Raw genomic sequence first — 23,501 nt, 5'->3', positions numbered from 1 at the left:
ATTCTATTTTTAGCTTAGACAAATATTTTTTTTAAAAATATTGAGACCTTTCTGAAAATAGTATAATTTTATCAAATAAGAACAGTTATGTATATATAATACCTATATAATTATATAAATTTGAGTGCTACTCGTATTTGTGAGTACATACAAACTTCATAAAAAAGAAAAATAACTTGCCATTGTTTATTTTGGATAAGGATATCCGGTTGAGTATGTTATCAAGTGCATTTTTTCAAAAAATTAAGTATATAATTTTAGAAATATAATCTTGCGGTTAACTATTGTTATAGAAAACAAACATACTTGATAGTTCATATCAATTTTATTGTCTCCTAAATGTTTTAAATTATTAATTATTGTAAAAAAAAATTATTTTGTGTTTTTAATATAGTAATCATATTTATTTTTAATTTATATGATTCTTAATTCATTTAATTTTGATTTATAAATTATTGGATAACTAATATTACAATTTAATATATTATATTTTAGGAAAGCAAATTTAATCTAATATATCTAATTTATTTATTATTATAATATTATCATTTAAATATATATTTTTTTTAAAATTCCATCATTACGTAAATAAAGATTTTTTTTATCCGAAAATAACGAAATTAAATGGTACTAAGTACGTAACATATTTATATGGTCTACCTCGTAATCGTATGTCTTTGTATATTATACAACCATCTTTAAATAATCCTTCACCCTTAACTAATATTTTAGATCCATTTTTTTTTTATTAGTTCGATTTTTAAAACACATGTATGTTTTATAAGAGACAATTGCTCTATTAAGATAATAAAACCAGTATAGATGTTAAAGTTATTCTTTGTATATCTAAAATTCAAACTCCATTCATTAAATCAATTGAAACATCTTTGCGTCACCTTATTTCACATCTTTGTGATTATGGAGACTAATCTCTTCAAGTTTTTCAGAATACTTACCTCATAAGAAATATAATTATCTAATTCTGACATCATTTATAAATACTATTTGGATACAAGTGTGTTACAAAGTTAAAGAGATATTATTAAAATAGTGGGCATAACTCAAACACAAATAATTGATTTTTAAGTGAATATTTTCATTTCAATTTCAAATGAAAGGACCACATGGAATTTAAAATAGAAAATACATCATAAAAATATTTAAGCAAAAGACTCACCAAACACTATTTTTTTATGACAAATTACACATAATCCCCCAAAATTTTAATAAAATAATAATTATATTTTATCTAATTTTTAAAAATAAATTTTTACATTTTTAGTAAAATGATGTTCATCTTTCTCAAATTTTTAATAAAGTTTTATTTTTTTACTTTAATAAAAATAACATATTGACTAAATAAAAAAAGTCAAGTTTAAAAAAAATATAAAAAAATTGAATGATTTAGACATTATATATTAAAATTATAGGAAAAATTTATATTTTAATTATAAGTTGTCTTATAAAATATAAAATATATATTTTTAAGAAATATTATTCGAATATAAATGAACAAATAGTTATAATATATGTGAGTAAATCCATTACTTATTATTATATTTAAATATGATTTTATTACGATGATAAATATGTTATAAAAAAACTACAATTATAAATATAAATAAAATAAAGTGTAAATATTTTTTCTAATAATATAATGGATAAAAATTACTATTTAAAACTTGAAAAAGTATGAAATCATTTCAAAAAACTCAAGAAAGATGGATGAAATTTTTCCATGATGAAATCACTCAAGTTTTATTTATAAAAATATATTTTCATATTTAAGTTTTAATTTTCAGACTTTTAATTAAATCAATATGTATTTTTAAAATAAAATAAGATTAAAAACATATGAAAGATGAATTTGTCATTTTATTAGAAATATGAAAGAGATAAGTGTGTTGTAAAGAGTAAAAAGAAAAAAAGCAATGGTCCTTTTATTAAAAATTTAATAAACTTAATTTATAGTTTAAAATTAGAGGAGACATGAGTGTCATGTAACTTATAAAATCATAATAAATATTTTTATTCATTATTGTTAATAGTTAAATCAAGATATTTTCATAGTTGAGAGCGATTTGACCAATATGGTAAACTCACTCGGATATCAGTGAAATTGTTATATACACTACAAAAAAATCATTAAATAATAACTAAATTTAGAGACAACAAATAATTAGTCACTATATTAACTAAATTAATACTAATTTAGAGACTAACAAAATATTTATATCTAAAGTGATTTCTATTATTAATAAAAATTTATAAAATAGTTTCTAAATTTGTATCTAAAAGATACTTAAGTTTTAGAGACTAATATTTTAGATTTTAAATTAGTCTCTAAAAGACTAGTAGAGATTAACTTAGTATATAAAGTTTTTTTTATCAACAATTTAGTATATAAAGTAGTAAGTAACTAATGGTTAGATATGAAATTATAAACTATTTTATAATTTTTTATTAATAATAGAAACTACTTTAGATATCAATAGTTTTTTTAGTTTATAAAATGATCTCTAATTTAATGAAAAAGTAACTAATTATTATTTTTCTCTAAAATTAGTTTTTATTTAATAATTTTCTTATAATGATATATATACCACTATATAGAAACTATTTATCAATTTAGAAAATAATTTAGAAACCAATACTTTTTTAGTTTTTAAAATGGTCTATAATTTAGTCACTATACCAACTAACTATTTTTTTTCTCTAAAATTAGTTTCTATTTAATTATTTTCTTTGCCGTGTATATATATTCAAAGTGTATATATATTCAATGGGAGATGATAGGTTAATGACATTGTCATTTTCTTATACTTTCATTTGATAACTAAGAATATTATTATTTTATTTCAAAATTTTGTTTATTTTTATTTATATTTGTTAAATATAATATTCTATCATTAAAAGGAGTTATAAAGAGGAAAAGTGGATGACAATGATGATGTTGAGCATTCTCTCAATAAATGGACACATTTCTGTGATTAGGTAAACAGTAGTAAGTAACACAGAGATAATATAGTTGATGAGGTATGATTAGGGTAAATAGTAGTAGAAATATTGCAATTTAATTCACACATGCATGAGTTGGAGGCAGAAGATTACGTGAGATTGTTTTGTGGATATATAAGTAAAGTTGAGGGGTGCATATACTCTAAACAGAACTTAGAACTTAAAGGTGATATTACTTATTGAAAACTGAGTAGTGAAAGTGGTATTTCTGATGCGTACTAGAAAAGTAAGGGATAAGTGGTGAGATCAGAGGTTGGTCCGCTATGACCACTAGGATGACTTGGCTGTAGGCTCAATGCAAACATGCGTGGACCTAAATTTGAGAATCCGATCACTGACTCGTACTCTCCTCCATTGTCTATCAATGCAAAACGTGGATCTTCTGCTCTTGCATCCTTCATATACACAATCAAACAATTCCTTTCAGAATATTTCTCTAATTCAATATCATAACCTCATGCAAACAGCTTTTTGCTTGAGTAAACATATCACCCTACATGTTTTATTTCTAGGAATATGATCAAATGAAGCAAAAGTTATGAATAAAGATGTCACCAAATGCATGCCTACTGATAAAGAGAAAACAAACTAACTTCCAAGCTCAAACCAAAGTTTATACATGCAGTAAATACTGGACATTAGAAGATCAAGATCAATAAGAGAAAAACAACAAAGAAATATCTTTTTCTCATTGTGCAAAGAAGGATATTGAAATATAAGACTACTATGGATTGTTGTTTTTACTTGGTGTGTTTGTATATAAGTTAGGAAGCATTACGTATATTAAAATGTACAGTAAAAGTATGCTAAAATACATACCAAGTCACGCAAGAGTCTGTTGTGCACTTCTTTCTCGTTATTAAACTAGAAAAAATACAGTAATGTCAATAATCAGATGAAGTGAAGCAACCACCAAAGAAAACAGTATTAACGAGATATGTTCATGACTTTACCTTCTTCCTCTGGGTGTCAATCTGATTTGTTATCACCTTATACTGTCAAGAGTTGTCACCATTAAGGAACTCGTTAGCATGGTAAGATATATAGTAAATTCGAAATCTTCAAACAGGACCACAACCACTATGTTTCCTTGTAAACAACAAAAATATTTTCTTTGTACACATGTTTTGTAATAAAATTTGGCACTAATATTAGTTTAAGTGTTTGTATTTTAATCACATTCAACGGTTGAACTTTCGTAAACAACAATATTACTTGTTTGGTGCAAATAACTTTCGGAGAATGTTAGAAAGAAAGCGATCAAGAAAGCAGGAAAGGATATATATATATGAAGAAATTATTAGGGATCTTGAACCATCACCATGTTCCATTCCATCTAAAGTGGCATGTATATAAGTTTTTAGATTTAAGATAATCTAGTTATGGAAAAGTGGGTATATAAAACTATCAAACAATTTCTTGTGTGTCCTTCTATGGATAAATAGATAATAATTGAAAATAGGTTTTATAGCCTGAGAAGATTTGTTGAAAGGAGTTACATTTTCATGCATGAAAAACAAAACAACAAGTGATCTAAGGGAACTTTATTAATGAAATAAAAATTACAAAACTAATTCTTGGAAAAAATGATTTTTTTAAGACTGTACTTAATTTTTTAAAAATAATTAAAAGTGGGTATATTTGTGTTTCCTTGTTACAGCATGGCTTTTTCACAAAATTGTTTCATACTATACCCTTATTTATGAAAAGACTATTATTAATCGTTGACGTGGACAAAACAATCAGATTAAAGTTCAGTAGCATATATATATATATATATATATATATATATATATATATGTTCAGATTAAATATTAAACTGCTCCAAATTTATATGTGAACCGAAAAAAGGACACGCATCATCACATAGAAAGAACTTCTACCCAGAAAACAAGCAAATTTTGCATAGTAACTTTTTATATTTTTAATTGAAAATATACAGTTTCCAATCAGTACAACTCATGTGGTTTTGCTCAGATCCAAACACTGTGTCACAGGCAATGAATCCAAAAGAACGAAGGGGGGTCCCCAAATTTTTTTATATCTCTAACAAATTCAATAGTGGACAACTAATTAAGCATCACTGCACACACATATAAACAAACTTTCTTCCTATGTACTCTTAAATTAAATTAAAAAATATGTACCAACTGAAATTGTTAGGTAGATTTCAAAAATTAATGAGCAAGTTATAAAAAGAGTATGAAATATATTAATAAAATGATTTAAAAAAAAAAAACTACTCTTGTCTTCAAATAGCAGAGGGCTCCATTCCCACCAAGGATAGTGTTATTGCTAATCACAAAGCAAAGATGGGAATGAACTAGCTAGTTCTGCTGAAAAGTTTAAAACGCCATTCATTTCAAGGTTAAAGGTTAAACCTTATAAAGTTATATTTCCTTAATAAAAAATAATCCCATAATACCTAGTGACCTAGTTATTATTTTTTTTAACCAAGAGGTATTTTAGAGTTCTATTTCACAGGGAACTAATTAATCATCTTATTGATCGAAAAGGAAAACGGTACTTTCGGACAACTCGGTGTTCAAGTTCAATACGAAATCCTAACCTTAGTTAAAAAAAGTTGAACTACCAAATTATTTGCGTCATCCATTGATTTAAGAATTTTGATGAAATCCAAAGCATTAAGATTGGTATGATCAGACTTAAAAAACAACTAGGTATAGCTTTTTTTAATCTTGATTTTAATAAGGGTACACCAAAAACATGATAAAAGTTAAGATTTAATATGATATTTGAAGAAGGAACTACATATCCCGGCCAAAAGTGATGCTAAAATAGCTAGCACTCTCAAATCTGTACCTCCATGATATGTATCTACCTATCTATATATAGGCAGCTACCCTACACTGCCAAGTTTTCAATTAAGATTCATGCATACATTAATTAAGTGTTGTGAGAGAAAAGCAAAAACTAATGTATATAGGTAATTGGGGCATATAAAATTTCACCTTACGCTCACGAACAACCTTGGCGGCCTTGTCCATTTCTTCCTCGAGGAGCTTGAGATCTTCCATGTTCAGATCGATCAGACAATCTCCCATCCTCTGCCTAAGCCACGAGCAAGAACACCAGTAAACATATATGTGTATATATATATATATACATATATAAAACATGTGCCGATCCAGAAGGAAAACATTGAGTGAAATATATACCTAATCTCCTTGCGAAGATTCTTATTCACCTCCTTGAGTTTCTTCAAGTTCTCTTGCATATTCTGGCGAAGAAGAAGAAATAAAATAAGGTGGAAGGCAGAAGAAGTAAATCTGAGGAAAAGAGAAAAAAGGGGAGAGAGGAGAGAGAAGAGAACCTCGTAGTGAGAGTTCCAGAGATCAACTCCGAGAGTCATCTGGTATTGATCGAAGAAGTGTTTTGTTCTGAAAAAGAAAAGGACATGAGAGAAGATAGATAGATAGGTAGGTAGGTAGGGTTTGTTTGGGAATAGAGCTGTGGATGGAATTGAAGAGAAGAGAAGAGAATGCGAACGTACGAGGTGGAGGGGCTAATGTACTCGTGGAGTTTGCCAGTGCTGGAGAACATAATAATAGAAACCTTGGCATCGCAGAGAACGGTGAGCTCGTTGGCCTTCTTGAAAAGGCCATTGCGTCGTTTGGAGTAAGTGACTTGGCGGTTGGTGGTGTTCTCTATCCTCTTGATCTGGATCTTTCCACGAGCCATAGCTGCTGCTGCTGCTGCTTCCTTATGCTTATGCTTATGCTTCTGTTTCTTTCTATCTGCTTCTGCGAATTCTGAGTGACATAGGAACAGGAATAGGATAATGAGTTAATGAGGGAAAGAGAAATAGAAAGGGAAGGTGGGGGGAGCTGCATTGCCTCAAATGGGAGGGCTCTTTGCCAAATTAACGAAAGCTATTGCAGGCTTTGTCATAAACGTCTTATGCTCTTTCTCGTTTCATCGTCAACGCCGCTCCCATGTGCCCACTGGGGACCCTTACTTTCCGTCTCTCTCCGTCACGGAACCGTAAACCTTTTTCCCTTCTCCCTTCCCCCACTCACCATGCTTAGGGCAACTCTCACGTCTTATCTTTCATCACTAATCCTCATCTTACCCCGTTTTAACAAATAATTAATCTTTTTTTAATATTTCAACACTTCTGCTTTACAACTATAACGAACCTTTTATCTTACTTATTCATAATTTCTAACATGCTTCACCACAATGACAGTAATTAATGTAATTAAAACATTTCCATTTCAAACACTCCTATCCTAAGGTTTTTCTACCACTGTGTGGTTTTTTTTTTTTCTTTTTTTTATTAAAATGGGTCCGTTTGAAAAAAATTACAAAAATGGGTCAGTCGTGTCAACTTGACACGACTTTGTCCACGTCATTTTTTTTTATATCAAGTAGTGAGTTATGTAATATTTAAAATTAATTTGATACATAATTTTTTAAGAGTGTTAGTTTTAAGTAATAAAAAAATTAGATAATCATGTATGGATCATGATTGACGGTAACGTAATATATTTATTTGAGAAGTGTTATTGTATTTGAAAAATAAATAGAGAATTATTTTTGTGGATGATTCAATTCCAACTAAACTAAAAAGATGTTCACATTATAGAATTGAATGTCATAATAGAAGCAATTGTTCGCAGTTTAATAATAAAATTCAATTCCAAGTTTGATTATTAATTTCCTAATTTTCTTTACCTATGTATTTATTCCTTCATAAAAAAATTATTTATCAATTTAATTTTAAATATTACATAACTTATAATTCTAATTATAATGCATATTTATTTAAAAAAATTAAAAAAAATATGACTTGAATAAAGTCGTGCAAAATTGACACAACTTCATATTGATGTATCAAAGTCGTGCCAATTTGACACAACTTCTTCATATGAAGTCGTGTCAAGTTGACACCATTTGTTATTTTTGTAATTTTTTTTAAACAGATATCATTTTAGTAAAAAAAAAAAAAATAGCCCATATCAGTAAAAGAACCCAGCCAGCGTGATATTTTTAAGAATGTCGCATCACAAAACTCAAGTTAATCAAGTGGATATTGAAAAAAGCATTAATTAAAACGAGTTAATGGGAGTTTCCGTTTGAATGGGTCCTATCTGAAGCAAACAAACTCTGTGAGTTGACGCCATTAAAAACTGTGATTCCTAAAACAAGGGAGTTCCGTGATAGCTGTTTCCTCCGGCATTGAACGCAACGTTATATCCTTGAGATTACAGATTGCTCTACACGTTGATATATATAGTTATATGTACACCTGTTGTGTTACTCGTAGCTAGGTTTAGGTGTTAAATGAAAGTGAAGAAGGACCAATTTAAAGTTCAAACATCCAAAAGCTTTACCTTGTCACGCCCCACTAAATTGGAAAAAAGTTAACGTTGTTCATCCAGGCCTTCTGGTGTTGTCATTTCCAATACCTCAACACCAAATTTTGAACTTCTAATCGCTTCCTCTTAAACTCTTTTTTTATTTGTTTTGCGCCATTAACATAAAAAAATGGGGTCACAAACTGTGAATGGCAATAACTGTTATTGTTGATTTAGTCAAGAAATTATGAACTTTATGCAAATGATTGGATAAACTATTTGGCATTACTTTAAACTATATACTTATTTGGACGCTTAATTTTTAGGGCTTTCTATCTTAATTTCATGATAGTAGTTCAATTCGAGTAAAATTATGCTTTAAGACATAAATATGAATTGTATTATAAGAAGAATAGAACAATCATGTCAGAACAACTCATGACTTGATACCATTTTTTCAAGTGGGATTGCGACAAGTCAATTTAACTGTAGGTTTCGAGGAAATAGGACAAACGATCTTACTTTTGAGTAACTCTATTTAAAAATCCCTTTTCATTTTTATTAACATTGTTAATTTTTTACCATACTCTATCATATCAAATAAGTATTTCTCTAACACTTACTGTTGTGTGCACTTAGTATATTGCAATTACTAATGATAACATTGACATCAAACTTTTGAATTAATACATTAAATATTTTACAAGTTAGAATTTCATTGAAAAATAATATAAACGAATTATCTTACTTATATATTATTTATTTTGTCAATTTCTGTCATTGTGAGCCTTCGTATTCATGTTTAGATTCCACCAATGAGTTTTTGAATATATGGTGACACTTACATTCCAACAAGCTATGCGATTATTAGTTTTGTAGTGAGGAGTGAAAGTGTGATCATTCTTTGATTGAGATTAATTTTTTCATTTTCTAATCTTTTTTTCTCCATAATATTACTTTTCTCAATTGTTCAGTAAAGAAAGGGTCATTCTTCCTAATCATTTGTAAATCATGGTAATCAGAGTTTGATTTCAACATTATAGTAACATTTCCAGAAGTTCGCGTAACATTTCTTGAACTTTCATCGAATTGGTATTTGAATCACGTTTTCTTGATCGGTTGGTGAGTACAATTCTCGAGCTTCGTTATGTTTTGGTGATAACATTGTGAAATACAATCCGTTTGAAATGAAGGCAGCAAGCGTGAATCAAATTATTTGAAACAACTGTGTATCATTCCTGAGGTCAAAATTGTGAATATCCATTTTGTACATCAAACACAGAAATTAAAAATAAAAATATTTCATAATAAAAAAAATTTAACAGCAAAAAATAATAAATTAAATATTGATCATTTCAGAGTGATCCAATTCTTATAATCCTCACAACACCAACTTTATAATTATCCAACAAAATTACACACTTAATCAATCTCATACAAACCAATGGATCAAGACATCAATCAAAATAGAAAAAGAAAAATAGAAAAAGAAAGCAGAATGTAACTTAAAAATAATTCAAGATTAAATCTTTAATTAAATCATATCAAACATTTCTAAACAATTAATCACCTTCTTTAAAAATCATATTATTCTTGTGTTTTCAAATCTCGTTAACTTATTGTTACCCAAACTTCATTAATTTCATAATAAAATTAAAACAGGGGTTTGGAAAAATAGAAAATAGAATTTCAATGAAACTTGAAATCAATTTATCCAAAGTGTTGCATCAACATTTATATGAATTCCGTGAAGCAGCATTTGGATCCAAGCGGTTGGACTATTTCCTTGAAGCAAATAGTAGCAATTATTAGTGAAGCAGGCACGTGAACTGAATTGCCTTCTGGTGGAAATTATAATAAAGAATCTTGATTCTAAATTTATAGTTAAAATTTAGTTCCATATAATTTTAAATATCTAAATTTGTAATCATTCTTTCAAATTCTCATTTATTTAATTTTTTTAATATCTAGAGTTGAATTCAAGTAATATGTTTATTATCTCTTTTTTTAGTTCTTAATCTTTTTATTTGATTTATAGTATACTACCTCCGTATTTTTAAAATTATGTTGTATGTAATTTTATTGAATTAATATATAACATAAAACAAATGTTGATATACATAAAAACGAAAATATTAATTTTGAGTTATAAATTAATATTGATGTAATTTCTTTAATATAATTAATTATATTTATTGTGTTATAAATTTAAATTTGTTTAATATTTTTTTACTGTAATTTAATTATTAAAATTGTATGTTGAAACTCATATTGATAAGAGAAAATGTTTTTATCTTATTTTTTCTTAGTAATATTTGATATTTAAAATATACAAATACACATATAATAATATACATAGTCTTAGATTTATTCAAAATTCCGTTTTGTTTCGTTTTCAAACTCTAACGGGTTTGGACCTTTGACTTATATGAGATTCGTCTCATGATACCTTTATTGTGTGTTTTTAATTTTGTTAGGATCTATGACTTTGTCAATATGGTAGGCGTTTCTTAATATGATAAGGACAAAGTGTAATTTTGTATTAGAGATCACCCTTAAAAATTCATATTTATTAATTTTTTATTATTAATAATATATATAATAATAATAATAAAAGTAAAAAATGTGGATACACAATTTACCTAATAAAAGATAAATGGAATTCCTTTATATATTGTTGCAGATATATTAAAGATAAAATAATTTTTAAAAATTTTGTTGTTTATAAATTTTTGTATTGTTTTATATTTTAAGTAATTTTGATGAGTAAATAGTAGTTCAACCATAATATGTTAGACACAAACTGTAGTGGACAAGACTCGAATCCAAGTTCTTTTCGGTGACCAAACAAGTTTTAACCACCATAATAGATAACTTCTTTTATCATATTATGATTTTTATTATACTTATTATTATTATTAATGTGAGGCACGTGAAAATTTTGATAAATATGTAGCTTAAATATAATTTAATAAAAATTATATTAAAACTTTCAAAAACTTTAATTTATTTTATTTTAAATTTATATAACAAATAAATAAATTTAATGTATAAAAGAAATATATATAATTTATAAAAGAAAATCTTTAATTTATACAAAACAATTAAATTCAATTTATACAACAAAAATAATTCATTTCATTTATACAACAAAACAAAAAGTTATTTTAATTTATACAACAAAAACTTAATTTCATTTATAAAACAAAACATATATTTAATTTATACAACAAAAAATAAATACATAATATTTTTAAAATTTAAATATGTATTTTTTTTACCCAATTATTATTTTTCTACATCTTTCAATTCTTTATAAACTTTATAAGATAATTTCTTTAAATAATTTTAAATTAAACACTTAATCAATTTAATAAATTTAATTTAACTAATTTATATCTAAATACTTATTACAATATTATAAATTGAATTAATTAATTTTTAAAAAATTTAAGTATTTTATATAACATTTATAAATTTAATTACATTTTTTCTTTTACTCAATTATTATTTTTTAACATTTTTCAATTCTTTTTAAATTGTTTAAGATAATTTTTTAAAATAATTTAAAAATAAACATGTAATCAATTTAATTTAACTAATATATACCAAAATTATTAAAATTAAAATAAATACAATAAACAAGTAAAAATTATAATATTTATTACCATGTTATACATTAAATAAATATAAAATCAATAAACTCTAACTATGCGTGGGCTATAACCCACGCTTCCTATTATTTGCGTCGGTCGTAGTCCACGCAACTGAAATATTTTTTTTATTTAAATTTATACATGCGTCCATTATGCGTCGGATTGCAAAAAAAAATGTGCGTCGGCTTTGCGTGGGTTTGACCCACGAAAATCACGTCTACACTTAGCTCACTGATACATATGGAAGCTAAATCATTGTTTTCTTGTAGTGATTTATATTTTATGAAAAACTTTTCAATTTCCATATATTCTCTTAGGACGACTTTAGACAAAAAAAAAAAACTCCAATGTTTATATTAAACATTGGTTTTATTCAATTGTTTAAATCATTAACTAAAATTTTCAGTTTTGATAATACTTTATAAATATATTCTCTAGTTTTGTAAGCATGTGTTTAAGATGAATTTTATAAAAAAATCATTTTGTTTTTTAAAGAATGGTGAATTCTAACTAGAACATTTAGTTTTAACAAAAGACATAGAGATTTATGATATATCAATCTTTCATACCCATTAACTAGTCCTACTTAAGTCTTCATTCACTAGTAAATGTCAAAATTATCTTTATAAAACTTTATTCTTACCTTAATTTATCTTAACTATATTCATCTAGTAAATATATAATCATAAGATTCATTCTAAATTGACTCTTATCCAATTAAAATTATCCTTATAAAGACAATGTCTCATATTTCAAGACACAAAAGTAAGAAAGAAATAAGAATAACCATAGAAGACTGGATGAACAAGTATAAAGATACATAAATTTCAATAATAAACATATTTACTTTATCAAAACATATATAATAAAGATGGGGTCAAAATATGGTTTCCTTGCTATCAAGAAAGAAAAGAAGATATGCACAAATAAAATTTCATTATTGAACCATATTAGCCTTGCTTTATTCATGTTACACTATGTGTGTTTTGATGTTGATGGTTTCAATTTACTTTCATAAAATAGTTACTTTAAAAATATTGTAAACATTACTCAAAACTTGCATGGATAACTTATAACATTATTAACTAAGTTTAGTTGCTATAACTTTATTGAAAATAGTTTCATTAAAATTTATAAGATCTTATTTGTATTCAGACACAAGAAAAAGATATATTTAAATATGTTATCAATGAAATATGTTATGAATACCTAAATTTCATTATTAATTTTGCATGGCATAAAATGAAAAATTAAATAATTTTTTAAAATACATATTCTTTATTATTCACCAAAATCTACACAAAATATCTCATATTTTATTTTTTAATTATTTTTAAAGATAAAATAATTTTGACATTTCCAAAAAATTAAAACTTAATTGCAACAATCACATCACACTCAAACTTTAATAAACATTTTCTACAAATCTACTTTATATACATTAATCTAAACAACCTAATATTTTTTCCACTTTATATGCATTGTTATCAAAAACTAATTTCAAGATCACAAAAGTAGATTAATTTTATTTGAACAAATTGCATTTCTTTACTTTTTGTTGTTTAATAAAAATGGTCATGTATGTGACTAGAACAGATATATTATTTTAAATGAATGGTTTTCAATGGTTATAACTGTTTCCATAATAGCTTGATTATAATTAAAGACCAATCTTTGTTTTTTTTTATGGACAATATAAAAAAAAAAAAAAAATCACTCCAAAGATAGTTCAACCCTTATACATAAAGAGCAAAACACCTTACCTCCTACGAAACATCTACCTGGTTAACTAAGGAACAACCAAACTAACCACAATAAAACATTAAACAACCATCCTCATACAATCCATTAGGTTCAAAACCTAATTAGAGTATCAGAAAGAAGCACAACGAGACTTTGCATAAATCAACGACCAAACTTTTACCTGTATCAAGATGAATACTTCAAGCACATCTACCACCCCTATCGAAGGACACGCGGTTCCTATAATTTCAAATACCACTCACAACTCCAATATAAGAGTTGCTTGATCCTCAAATGAATGAAAAGACATTGTCATCTAAATTCGAATTAAGCAATTAGGTAAACACGACATAATTAATTTATTGCAACAAAATATCAGAACTTGGACAACGGGAAAATTCATGAACTTGTTGTCTTTATATTTAGCTAACACTATTACTTGTGCGAATTCCCTTCCTCTTGGACTTGCGTGTCTCGTATTTTTTATAAAATATTACCTTTGATATTTTTTTAAAAATTAAGAAAAAAACCACTCTTATCATAAGAAATCCTTATTTATTATTTGAAAAATATGTTAACTTACAGATCTACATTGATAAAAAATAATGATATTTTATAATATATAGATGGATTAAAAGTCATTTACGGAACCATTTTATAAAATTAATTAAAATGAAAATTTATTTATAAATATATAATTAGAGAATCTTAAAAAAAAACTGTATATTGAAGAATCTACACCAATTACAAATAATTATGTATTTATATGTATAAATCAAAACTGTATATATAATAAACTCCTATTTATTATTTTATCGTAGTCAACAAAGTATTACTAATACAGAATATTAAGTTGTTATGATTGACAGGGTATAATCTTTAGTTCAAAGAAACTGAAAATCGTGAACCGTATCACGGAGAGCGAAGGTTGGAGTACATGTAAACGTATATTATACGATATATAGCAGTACTGAGTTTCATGTATATATCCAAATTTTGCTTCCTAATTCTCTACGTTTCCGCATCCTTCTTTTAATCACCGTATCCGTTTTAATTTGCGTTTAGACAAAGGGATAAGCAATGTACATATTCTTCTAAGAAAAATGAAAAGAAGAAGAAAAACCAAAATACTAGAGTATTTATTAAAGATTGAGTTTAAACCTATTTTTTTTACACAAAAATTATAAGATAAAGATTATTTTCAACACATCACTTTTATGGTTATTTTTCAGACTAAATATTAGTAAATAATCGAATAAAGTAACATAGCAAATCTTATTAAAATTATTTTTAATATCATATTAATTAACAAGTTTAAATTTAATTAATTCTCACAAAATTATTTATAAAGTAAAAATTATCTCAGTTAGGGGTATCTTGATCTTGCTACTTGTGGAAGTATTTTTCGTGTAAGTACAAGGGAGTTTATTGGTGTTTTTTCTGCGTTTTTTGAAATTCAGACGGTTATAGTTGCTGAGTTTTATATAGTTATACATGTTATGAAGGAAGCTCAAAAGATGAGGTTTAATAATGTTTGTGATTCTGCACTGTTTTGTCTGTGTTTACTGGTAGGATTAATCTTCCATGAATGTTTCAATGAAATACTTACTCAATTTTTCCGTGGAGAGGATGCGCGTGCTGATAAGTTGACTAATTTATGATTTATTCATAGAGAATAATTTCATTGGTATAATAAGCTTTCATTTAGTATATTCTTATAATTCTTTATGAATATGTATAGTCTATCCATGTATCGTTTTTGTTAATATATGAATTTTGGTTTAGTTCTCCCATATTTTTGTATTTTTTTTAATAATATTTTTTTCATGTGATGAGAGATGATTGTTGTTACTTATCATCTTAACTAACATGTCAAGTTTCATAGTGATGCTTAAAAAAAAAAATTATTAAAAAAAATTGATGATAAAAATGTGATATTTTGAATAGAGTTGAGTGTAAATTAATGTTTTCTCTTATTTCCATATAGGTAAAACTGAAACTGGTAGAGGTGTGGCTATTTTTGACATAACATGAAGCAGATATTAACAGTCTATATTTATAACTTCCGAAGTAAGAGGTAGCAGTAAGTTGCGTTGGTTGTGTAGTTGGTCGAGCAGGTAGCAGAGTTCAAATTTTCGGGTATCAAAGAATTCAGTTATATTTTTCACATACATGACAGATTAAACTATTGCCTCTCCAACTCTGTATTTATTTATATGAGATAGTCATGGAAATGTTGATTGTAGAATATATTTGGAAAATTTATTTAGGATTTTATGGAAGAGAAGTAGAAATCTAAAGAAAGGAAAGGGAGTACAAAATATAGTAGTTGTTTGAGTTTTGGAATGAAAATAGAAAAAGTATTGTAATTGATTTGATTCATATAATAAACTATTTTTGTATTAATATATTCTAAAATTATTTTTTTTAAAAAAATATTTTAAATGAAATTTAAATTAAAATAAAAATAAAAATTAAAAATTAAAAAGTACATTCTAAAATAATAATATATTAAAATAAATTACTTTATAAATTATTTTAATTTAGATTAATCAATTTTATTTATTAGTTAAATATTTTTCATTTCAATTAATTATCTGAAAAAACTAATTATTAATAAAATATTAAGTATATAATCAATTATGATTTTACTCGTAATCATTATATATCTATCTTTTCCTATCAATCTTCTAAATTTTATGTAAATTTTTACAAACGGTATTGTTTTTATTTTGCAATTATTCCATCATAATGTGTGTTTTCTTTTTAATTCTTTATTAACAGTAAACTCACTCTTTTCCGATTGCAAAAACAAACACCTTTGGAGGATATAAGTATTTTTGAAACAAACATATAAAAAAATAAAATAAAAATTATTCATTACATAAAATTTTACTAATTTTGTTTATTGCTGATAAAAAAAATAATTTTTTTTATTAATTTCTCTAAAGTTTTACTTGTAATTTATGCATAAGTTATAATCTTAACTTATGAAAAATAATTTTATTTTTTACTTTTACTTTCTCTTATATAATTATATATTGAGAATTTTCATTCATGTAAAAAACTTACTTTTATAACAATTTATACAATTCAGATATTAAAAAAAGAGAAACGTGTAAAGTAATGAAAATAAATAAAGATGAGAAGGATGATATACATAAATTGTTCTACATCGATCATATTTAGGAAATTATAAGTATTGTTAATCCAACTTGTTTTTGTTTATGGTTGAATTAAGAATTAAGAATCCAAGTATTACAGATCAAATGAAAATGAGAGAGTTGAATGATATACAACAAATACTTATAAATTGGTTAGTTAAGATTTGGTGAATCCCTCGTACACATTCATTTCTTTTGTTGAAGATTGCGTGAATCTCTTATATGTTAGGCATCTTCCATGTCTTCAGATTGCGTCATAATTTATGTTGGTAATAGATGGATTAGTTAAGAAATAAGGTTGAAACTATTTTTTTTTATCGATAATAAAAAATCAATAAATGAGAATCACTTTTAGGGTAGTCCAACCCTTATACATAAATAATATTGTCATTCTCCTAGCTAGAACCGTCTACTAGAATGCAAACAAATATTAACGGATCATCCTCATACAGTCCAAAGGATATAAAATCCAATTTGAGTAAGGAAATAGATCACAACTAGACTTTGCGTAAATCCAAGACTGAACCTTTACTTGCGCTAAAGCAAACACTTCTACCGCATCTGCCACTCCCCTATTGAAGATGACAGAGTTCCCTAAGTTTCCAAATTTCGCTCACTACACTGACCCAAATTGTACCCAAACAACATCCTCCGAAGTAGAAGCCGGAAACATCTCCTTTTGAAGGTTGAAAGTGTAATATTGAAGATCACACATCGATAAGAGTTTAAGATATTTTATAATTTATATGTAAGATAAACTTTCACCTTATAAACCGATTTTATAATGTTGAGTTAGACATTTATTCATGTAGTATCAGACTTGCTATCGGATAGTAACATCTCTTAATAGTAGAAGCATATTAGAGTTGAGGAGAGTAAAAAACGTAAGAGCAAAGGAGACAAGAACTGAAAGAGCGAGCAGAAGGAGCATCAGAATGTGAGAAAAAGTTCCTTTCACTTGTTCTGCATAATTCATTGAAACGAGAGCAAGTGCTGTGATGGGAAAGGAGTAAGCCCACCATGTAACGTTGAACCTTTTCATTGATCTCCTGAAAAGGGCTGGCCTGCAAATCTGCTCAACACCAGTAAATATGTTTCATCCAATCAAATCATCGCTGTTGAAAATTCAAATTCACTATAGATGTTGAATATGACCAATTATAATAGTACTGCGAAAATTTGTTTAATTCTAAACAATTATAATAGTATAGCCCTGTATATGTTTTTCATTTTAGTGAAGGGAAAGACTATTGCATAGATGAAAACAACTAGAGTTTAAATTTTACATAATGTCTTTGTTCTCCTCTGTTCAAACCAGCTTTCCAAGACAAAAATTTAGAAATAAGGGAATGCTGAATTGGCATACATTTTAAAACAGCTGAAATCAAACACACACTGTAATAAATATACCAACTTCATGATCTATTGCTAAATAAATTTCCAGGCTTTTGTAATTTTATAATCCTGTGCTATTAAATTAAAAAATGGGTGTAAAGATGTTCGAGATGTTTATTAAATAAATTATAGCTTTGGAATTTTTATTTTATCGAGTTTATATGAACAGTTCGTAACACATATGTTTTGTTTCTTTCAAATGTATAAAAGGTAAGAAAAGAGAGAAGCACTAAAATAAAAAGACACATTTTATTTTATTTATAGTTTTAAACAATTTAACAAAGTAGTATAAGATGATACACACCAAGACACAAAAATTACATTTATAAGATTTTCTAGAATAGTGTAATTTGTGCTGAATTCTTTGCTCGATCGTCTCTGAATTATAATATTTCCTTTGTTTAGGAGCTGATTTTGGAAAAGAGTTAGAACACTCTAAATATTTTTATTTAATATATTTTTATTGTTTTAAAAAACTATAGAATAAAATCAATCAAATTAAGCGTAAAATTCTTTTATTATACAGTCATCCAATCATTATGAAATGGGATAGTTACTTTTATGCTAATAACGGTTTAAAAAAATTCAAATATATTTGAATATAAGAATAATATAACAACTTATATTTTTTATATAACTACATTATAATTTTCAAAATTATTATTATAATATTTTTTATATCATTTAATTATAAATTTACTTTTTATTATATATTTATATATAAATTTATCATATCAAAAGTTAAAAGTTGTATATACTATGTAATGTTGTCAAATTATCATTTATCTAAAATTTATATGGTAAATGTATTACTACGAATGTTTATTACCAAATTTTAGGTGACAATCTTTTTTAAAGGCAAGCTCGGAGAGAAGTTAATCTTACCAGTGAGGCGAAGAGGAAGAGGGAGAGAAAGAAGAGCATCTTGGAAGCAGTATCAAAGGTTCCAACAATGGATTCCCAAGCCAAGCTTGCGACGCTGGGCGCTGCAAAGAACAAGAACAAAACTGGCCTTAACAAAACGGGAACCCCATCTCTACCCGATAATCGCTGATAAAGCGTAACAAACAGCACCGCGTAATGCACCATCCCCACCGAAAACAACCACACCGCACACTCTTTCCACCCCATGTGCGCAGCAGCATGTGCCCCCACCAAGTTCCCTATCACCGACATCTGGCTCGTGGGGTTCCCCGCCGCAGAGGATAAAACCCTCTTCCCCTTCGTCAACCACTGCCCGTAGATCTTCACGTCAAGCACCACCATCGGCACCGCAAACACCCACCACAGAACTAAGTAGAGGGTTGTTTTCGGCGCCACGAACGGCGCTGATTGAAGCAATAGAAGCCACGAAATCCAGGGCGCAAAGAGGTAGTTAACCCCTACAGGGTGCAAGAACTCGGCCTTCACCATCTCAAAGAAAAAAAAACACCTTAGGAGGTAGAGAAGGGAGAGTAAGACTAGAGTGAAAAGAGAGAGAGACCAGAGTGCACAGACAGCCGCGGAAGGAAGCGTGGAAAGCACGCGCGGTAGAGTGGTTGTGTCGTGTGTTGATGTGATTATTATCCTCCACAGTAAAGCTTGGCTTCCCAGGGAGAGGCTTATTCTGAAGTAGCCTGCATGGAATTTGGTTAGAACAGAGATTAGGAGCGTTGTGAAAGAGGTTGAATGTTGGTGGTTGCTGAAACTGTCGGTGTGGCTATAAGCGTTTGAGGTGGCCGTGGTCGTGGTCGTGGTCGTGTCCACCACAAGTTCAATCTCGGATCGCGAATCTTGCGTTGCCATGCCCATTCTCCAACCCTCTCGTAGAAGAACAATTGTTGTTGTGATGAGGGCATTCCTCATGCAATGCAAGGGTTTTGTAGGGGAAGTTTAGACTCGAGCATAAACGGTAGGAATGTGCAAGTGGCCGTATAAAAATAAATTGAAAAATATTTTATTAACACCCTCTTCTCTCACTAACACATACTTGACACCGCTTGCGTGATATTAATTGACACTGCAGAACATTTGGTGAGGACGTGACATTGACTCTATATTATAATATATGACTCGTAGCAAGCGCAAAACTGGTTATCCGTGTGTGTCTGTAACTGGTTACTTATGTGATGTTTATGACCACCCACTATTCATGAAAAAAAATTCAATTTTTTTTAATAAGAACCATATATTACATCGGTTAAATGACTTAACCGGTGTAATAACCCTACCACAACTACCCAACCATAAGTTCCTCCACATATACTGGTTACCCATGTGTCTTACCTATGTGACGTTTATAACCCACCCACTCTTTATAAAAAAAATTCAACTGTTTTAATATGGATCATATATTACATCGGTTAGATCACTTAACCGATGTAATATGGCTCATTCTAAGTTAGAAAAAAAATATTACACCGATTGTTTTGTAATATATTTTTTTTTATCCTATTTTGAAGTTTGCGTTGCTCATTCGCGCGCAATCTCACTCTGTCACGTTATTGTCACGTCTACAACGTCAAATGTGTGTCATGTGCAGAGGGTGTCAACGTATCGGGAGTGAAATAAATTATACAAGGTTTGTTTTTGTTTATTTTAATTCAAGGTCATCTTTTTAGTTGCTTTGTCACGTTATAGCTGGATAATGATATAGTATATGCTGGATAATGATATAGTATATGCGTGTGTGTATATTTTTAATATAATTTTGTGTTCCTACTATTGTTCCACGAGGCATAAATGCACGGGTGTGTAATGATTCATGAATCAAGCAATTGCAAGAACACTTTAGGGCTCCAAAGTCTAACATATATATTTTTGTTTCAACTCGACGAGAGTGATTTGTTGTGTATTGACCTTCGTTTCTAGAGGAGAATATTCTTAGTGTCTTGAGTTCTAGATAGAGTTTCGAATTTGATAGAGAGAACATGCACTCACTTCAACCTAATCTTAAAATAATTTCTTCATTAATTATTACGTTAAAAAAAGTCTCAATTCCAAAACAGTGAGCGTTAATGTGGATTTGATCAATTATAACACTTCAATTAATTTCGAAATATTTTTTAAAATTGTACTAGTTTTTAAAATATTTTAAATTGTAAAGTAATTTTTAAATATTTTATATTAACTATAAATTTTCATTAATTAATTTTTAATATTTGTAACTTAAATGTGAGGTTGGGGTCTAATCCCACTTGGTTTACCCCAATCTAACTTAAGCTCACCTCAGTTTAGTCCGATCTTACATGACTTGGACATGACTTACTAAACCTTTATTGACTTGAATTGATTTGGTCGAACACAATAACTTTTTCTGATCTTAGCTTGGACCAACTAAGTCCGACCTTGACCTGAACCAACTCGATCCCACAAAATGACAAAAGCTTAGTCGAACCCAACAAAGTCCAATTCAATCCAATCATGGCATAGGCCAGATCCAACCTAGTTCAATTTAAGCTAAGCCCAACCTATAATACTTTGAGTTTGACCTAATCCAACCTACTTGGGCCTATCTCGACCTAAATTGATTTAGGCTCAAGCCAATAACCTTGCATGACTTGCGCTCAACTTGACCTGTCATTTCCTAACTATGGCCCATCCTGTCCTGAGCCTAATCCAACCGACTTGACTTTGACCTAATTTGTCTTTGTTTGATATGGATCTAACTCGACTTGGCCTAACCTGGATCCAACTTGACTTGGATCCATCTCGAATAGTTTCTTCACATGGTCACAACCTAACTTAACTTCACCTATCCTTAACCCGATCCTACCCATTTTGTCTCAAGTTTAGATTTATATCAAGTAAATATTTTCATGTATATAAAATCTTTTTCCATGAATGTTTGTTTTTCCATTTCTCTTTTTAAATAAAAATTTTACTTTAAAAAGTTCCATGGGTTGGGTAAGTCTTAGTGACCCATGAAAATTTCTTGAATATTTGGTTTTAGTGACTTTTTCTTATGTGAGCTTTTTATGTCTTTAACCCATATGAATCAAGGACAAGTTCTATACATTGAACCGAATTGGTTGGTCTAATTCTAATTAGTTTGCATATGTTGTGATAGTTGTTTGATGTTTTGAATGAAATGATTACATCTAAATTGTAGAAATTAGAACAATTTTAAAGTTTTATGTATGACTAAAATCGGATTTTTCATATTCGAAGATAAGGATTAAAATAAACATAGTAATTGATTACTTGAAATTTATTTTTTTTAAAAAAGGTATATAAATTATACAAAATCGGTAAAAAAAATGTTAAGAAACTTCAAATGGAAAATACTCATGAGTTGTTTAGAATTATTTGAGACAACTACAAATATTATATGACGCTATATGAGTTAGGGACAAGTTCTATATACATTGAAACGAATTGATTGGTCTAGTTCTAATTCGTTTACATTAATATTTATATATGTTGTGATAGCTGTTTGATGTTTTGAATTAAATGATTACATATAAATTGTAGAAATTAAAACAATTTTAAAATTTTATGTATGAGTAAAATCGAATTTTAATATATCATGAAATATAAATATATGTTTCATATTCTAAGATAAGGATTAAAATAAACATAGTAATTTATTACTTGATTTTTTTTAAAGATATATAAATTACACAAAATGTTAAGAGATTATAAGTTGCTTAATTTTTTTAAAGATTTTTATTAGAACAAAATTGAAGATAAATTAAGTACAAAATACATTTTTTTAATGTACAGAATAACGCATGTGAATTTCTTAGTTATATCCTAACAAAAAAACAATAAATTATAGGAAAAAAATTAGTCACCGAAAAAATTACAGTAACAACATGTTTAAAATAAGTTTTATAAATATAATCTAAGTAATTGTAAAAATATATTCAAATAATATTTATTTAATTTAATTTTAAATCCTAAATAATAATATTTTAATTGTTTTCAACCCAATTCTTTTAAAAATTACACCAACTATAATTTATGATAATTAATGTTATTCTTACCATAATAAGCAAACGGCAATAATTTAAGTTTATACAATTCGGACAATATTATTTTTTTATTAAGAAATAAATTTAAATTTAATTCAAACTGATTTGATTTATAATTTGATGTTTGTCTCATTTATATATATATATATATATATATATATATATTAAATTTACATTATCTTATGGGATTTCTAATATTTGTGAAATATGAACCTCTTTTAAAACGTAATTTTTAGTAACATTAAAAAT

The 23,501-nt window shown here is 27.3% G+C and overlaps 2 protein-coding genes across 2 annotated transcripts; both read right to left on the bottom strand.

The window, feature by feature from the left end:
* Positions 1-3,025: 3,025 nt before the first annotated feature.
* AP3 (K-box region and MADS-box transcription factor family protein) lies at positions 3,026-6,903 on the bottom strand. Its single transcript, XM_068627813.2, has 7 exons — positions 6,533-6,903; positions 6,353-6,419; positions 6,198-6,259; positions 5,991-6,090; positions 3,972-4,013; positions 3,838-3,882; positions 3,026-3,413 (listed from the first exon to the last, which is right to left on the bottom strand). The coding sequence occupies exons 1-7, from the start codon at positions 6,718-6,720 to the stop codon at positions 3,237-3,239; spliced, it is 681 nt and encodes a 226-aa protein (XP_068483914.1). The 5' UTR covers positions 6,721-6,903; the 3' UTR covers positions 3,026-3,236.
* A 10,363-nt stretch (positions 6,904-17,266) lies between these two features.
* Positions 17,267-20,153, bottom strand: LOC137821323 (S-type anion channel SLAH4). The gene is made up of 2 exons (XM_068625865.2): positions 19,183-20,153; positions 17,267-17,974 (listed from the first exon to the last, which is right to left on the bottom strand). Exons 1-2 carry the CDS (start codon positions 20,140-20,142, stop codon positions 17,726-17,728), a joined length of 1,209 nt encoding a protein of 402 aa, XP_068481966.2. The 5' UTR covers positions 20,143-20,153; the 3' UTR covers positions 17,267-17,725.
* Between the last annotated feature and the right edge of the window lie 3,348 nt (positions 20,154-23,501).

Source organism: Phaseolus vulgaris, chromosome 9, assembly GCF_051622355.1.
Source record: "Phaseolus vulgaris cultivar YP4 chromosome 9, ASM5162235v1, whole genome shotgun sequence".
Lineage (NCBI taxonomy): Eukaryota > Viridiplantae > Streptophyta > Magnoliopsida > Fabales > Fabaceae > Phaseolus > Phaseolus vulgaris.
Note: the sequence above shows the minus strand (reverse complement) of the source record. Positions and strands in the feature narration are given on the sequence as shown.

Excerpts from the sequence above, each read along its gene's own strand:
- AP3 (XM_068627813.2), bottom strand. The coding sequence starts at position 6,720 with ATGGCTCGTGGAAAGATCCAGATCAAGAGGATAGAGAACACCACCAAC. Across the intron at positions 6,420-6,532 it reads TACATTAGCCCCTCCACCTC|AACAAAACACTTCTTCGATC; the intron begins GTACGTTCGCAT and ends TTTCTTTTTCAG. Across the intron at positions 3,414-3,837 it reads ACAGACTCTTGCGTGACTTG|GATGCAAGAGCAGAAGATCC; the intron begins GTATGTATTTTA and ends GTGTATATGAAG.
- LOC137821323 (XM_068625865.2), bottom strand. The coding sequence starts at position 20,142 with ATGAGGAATGCCCTCATCACAACAACAATTGTTCTTCTACGAGAGGGT. Across the intron at positions 17,975-19,182 it reads TCTTCCTCTTCGCCTCACTG|ATTTGCAGGCCAGCCCTTTT; the intron begins GTAAGATTAACT and ends GGTGTTGAGCAG.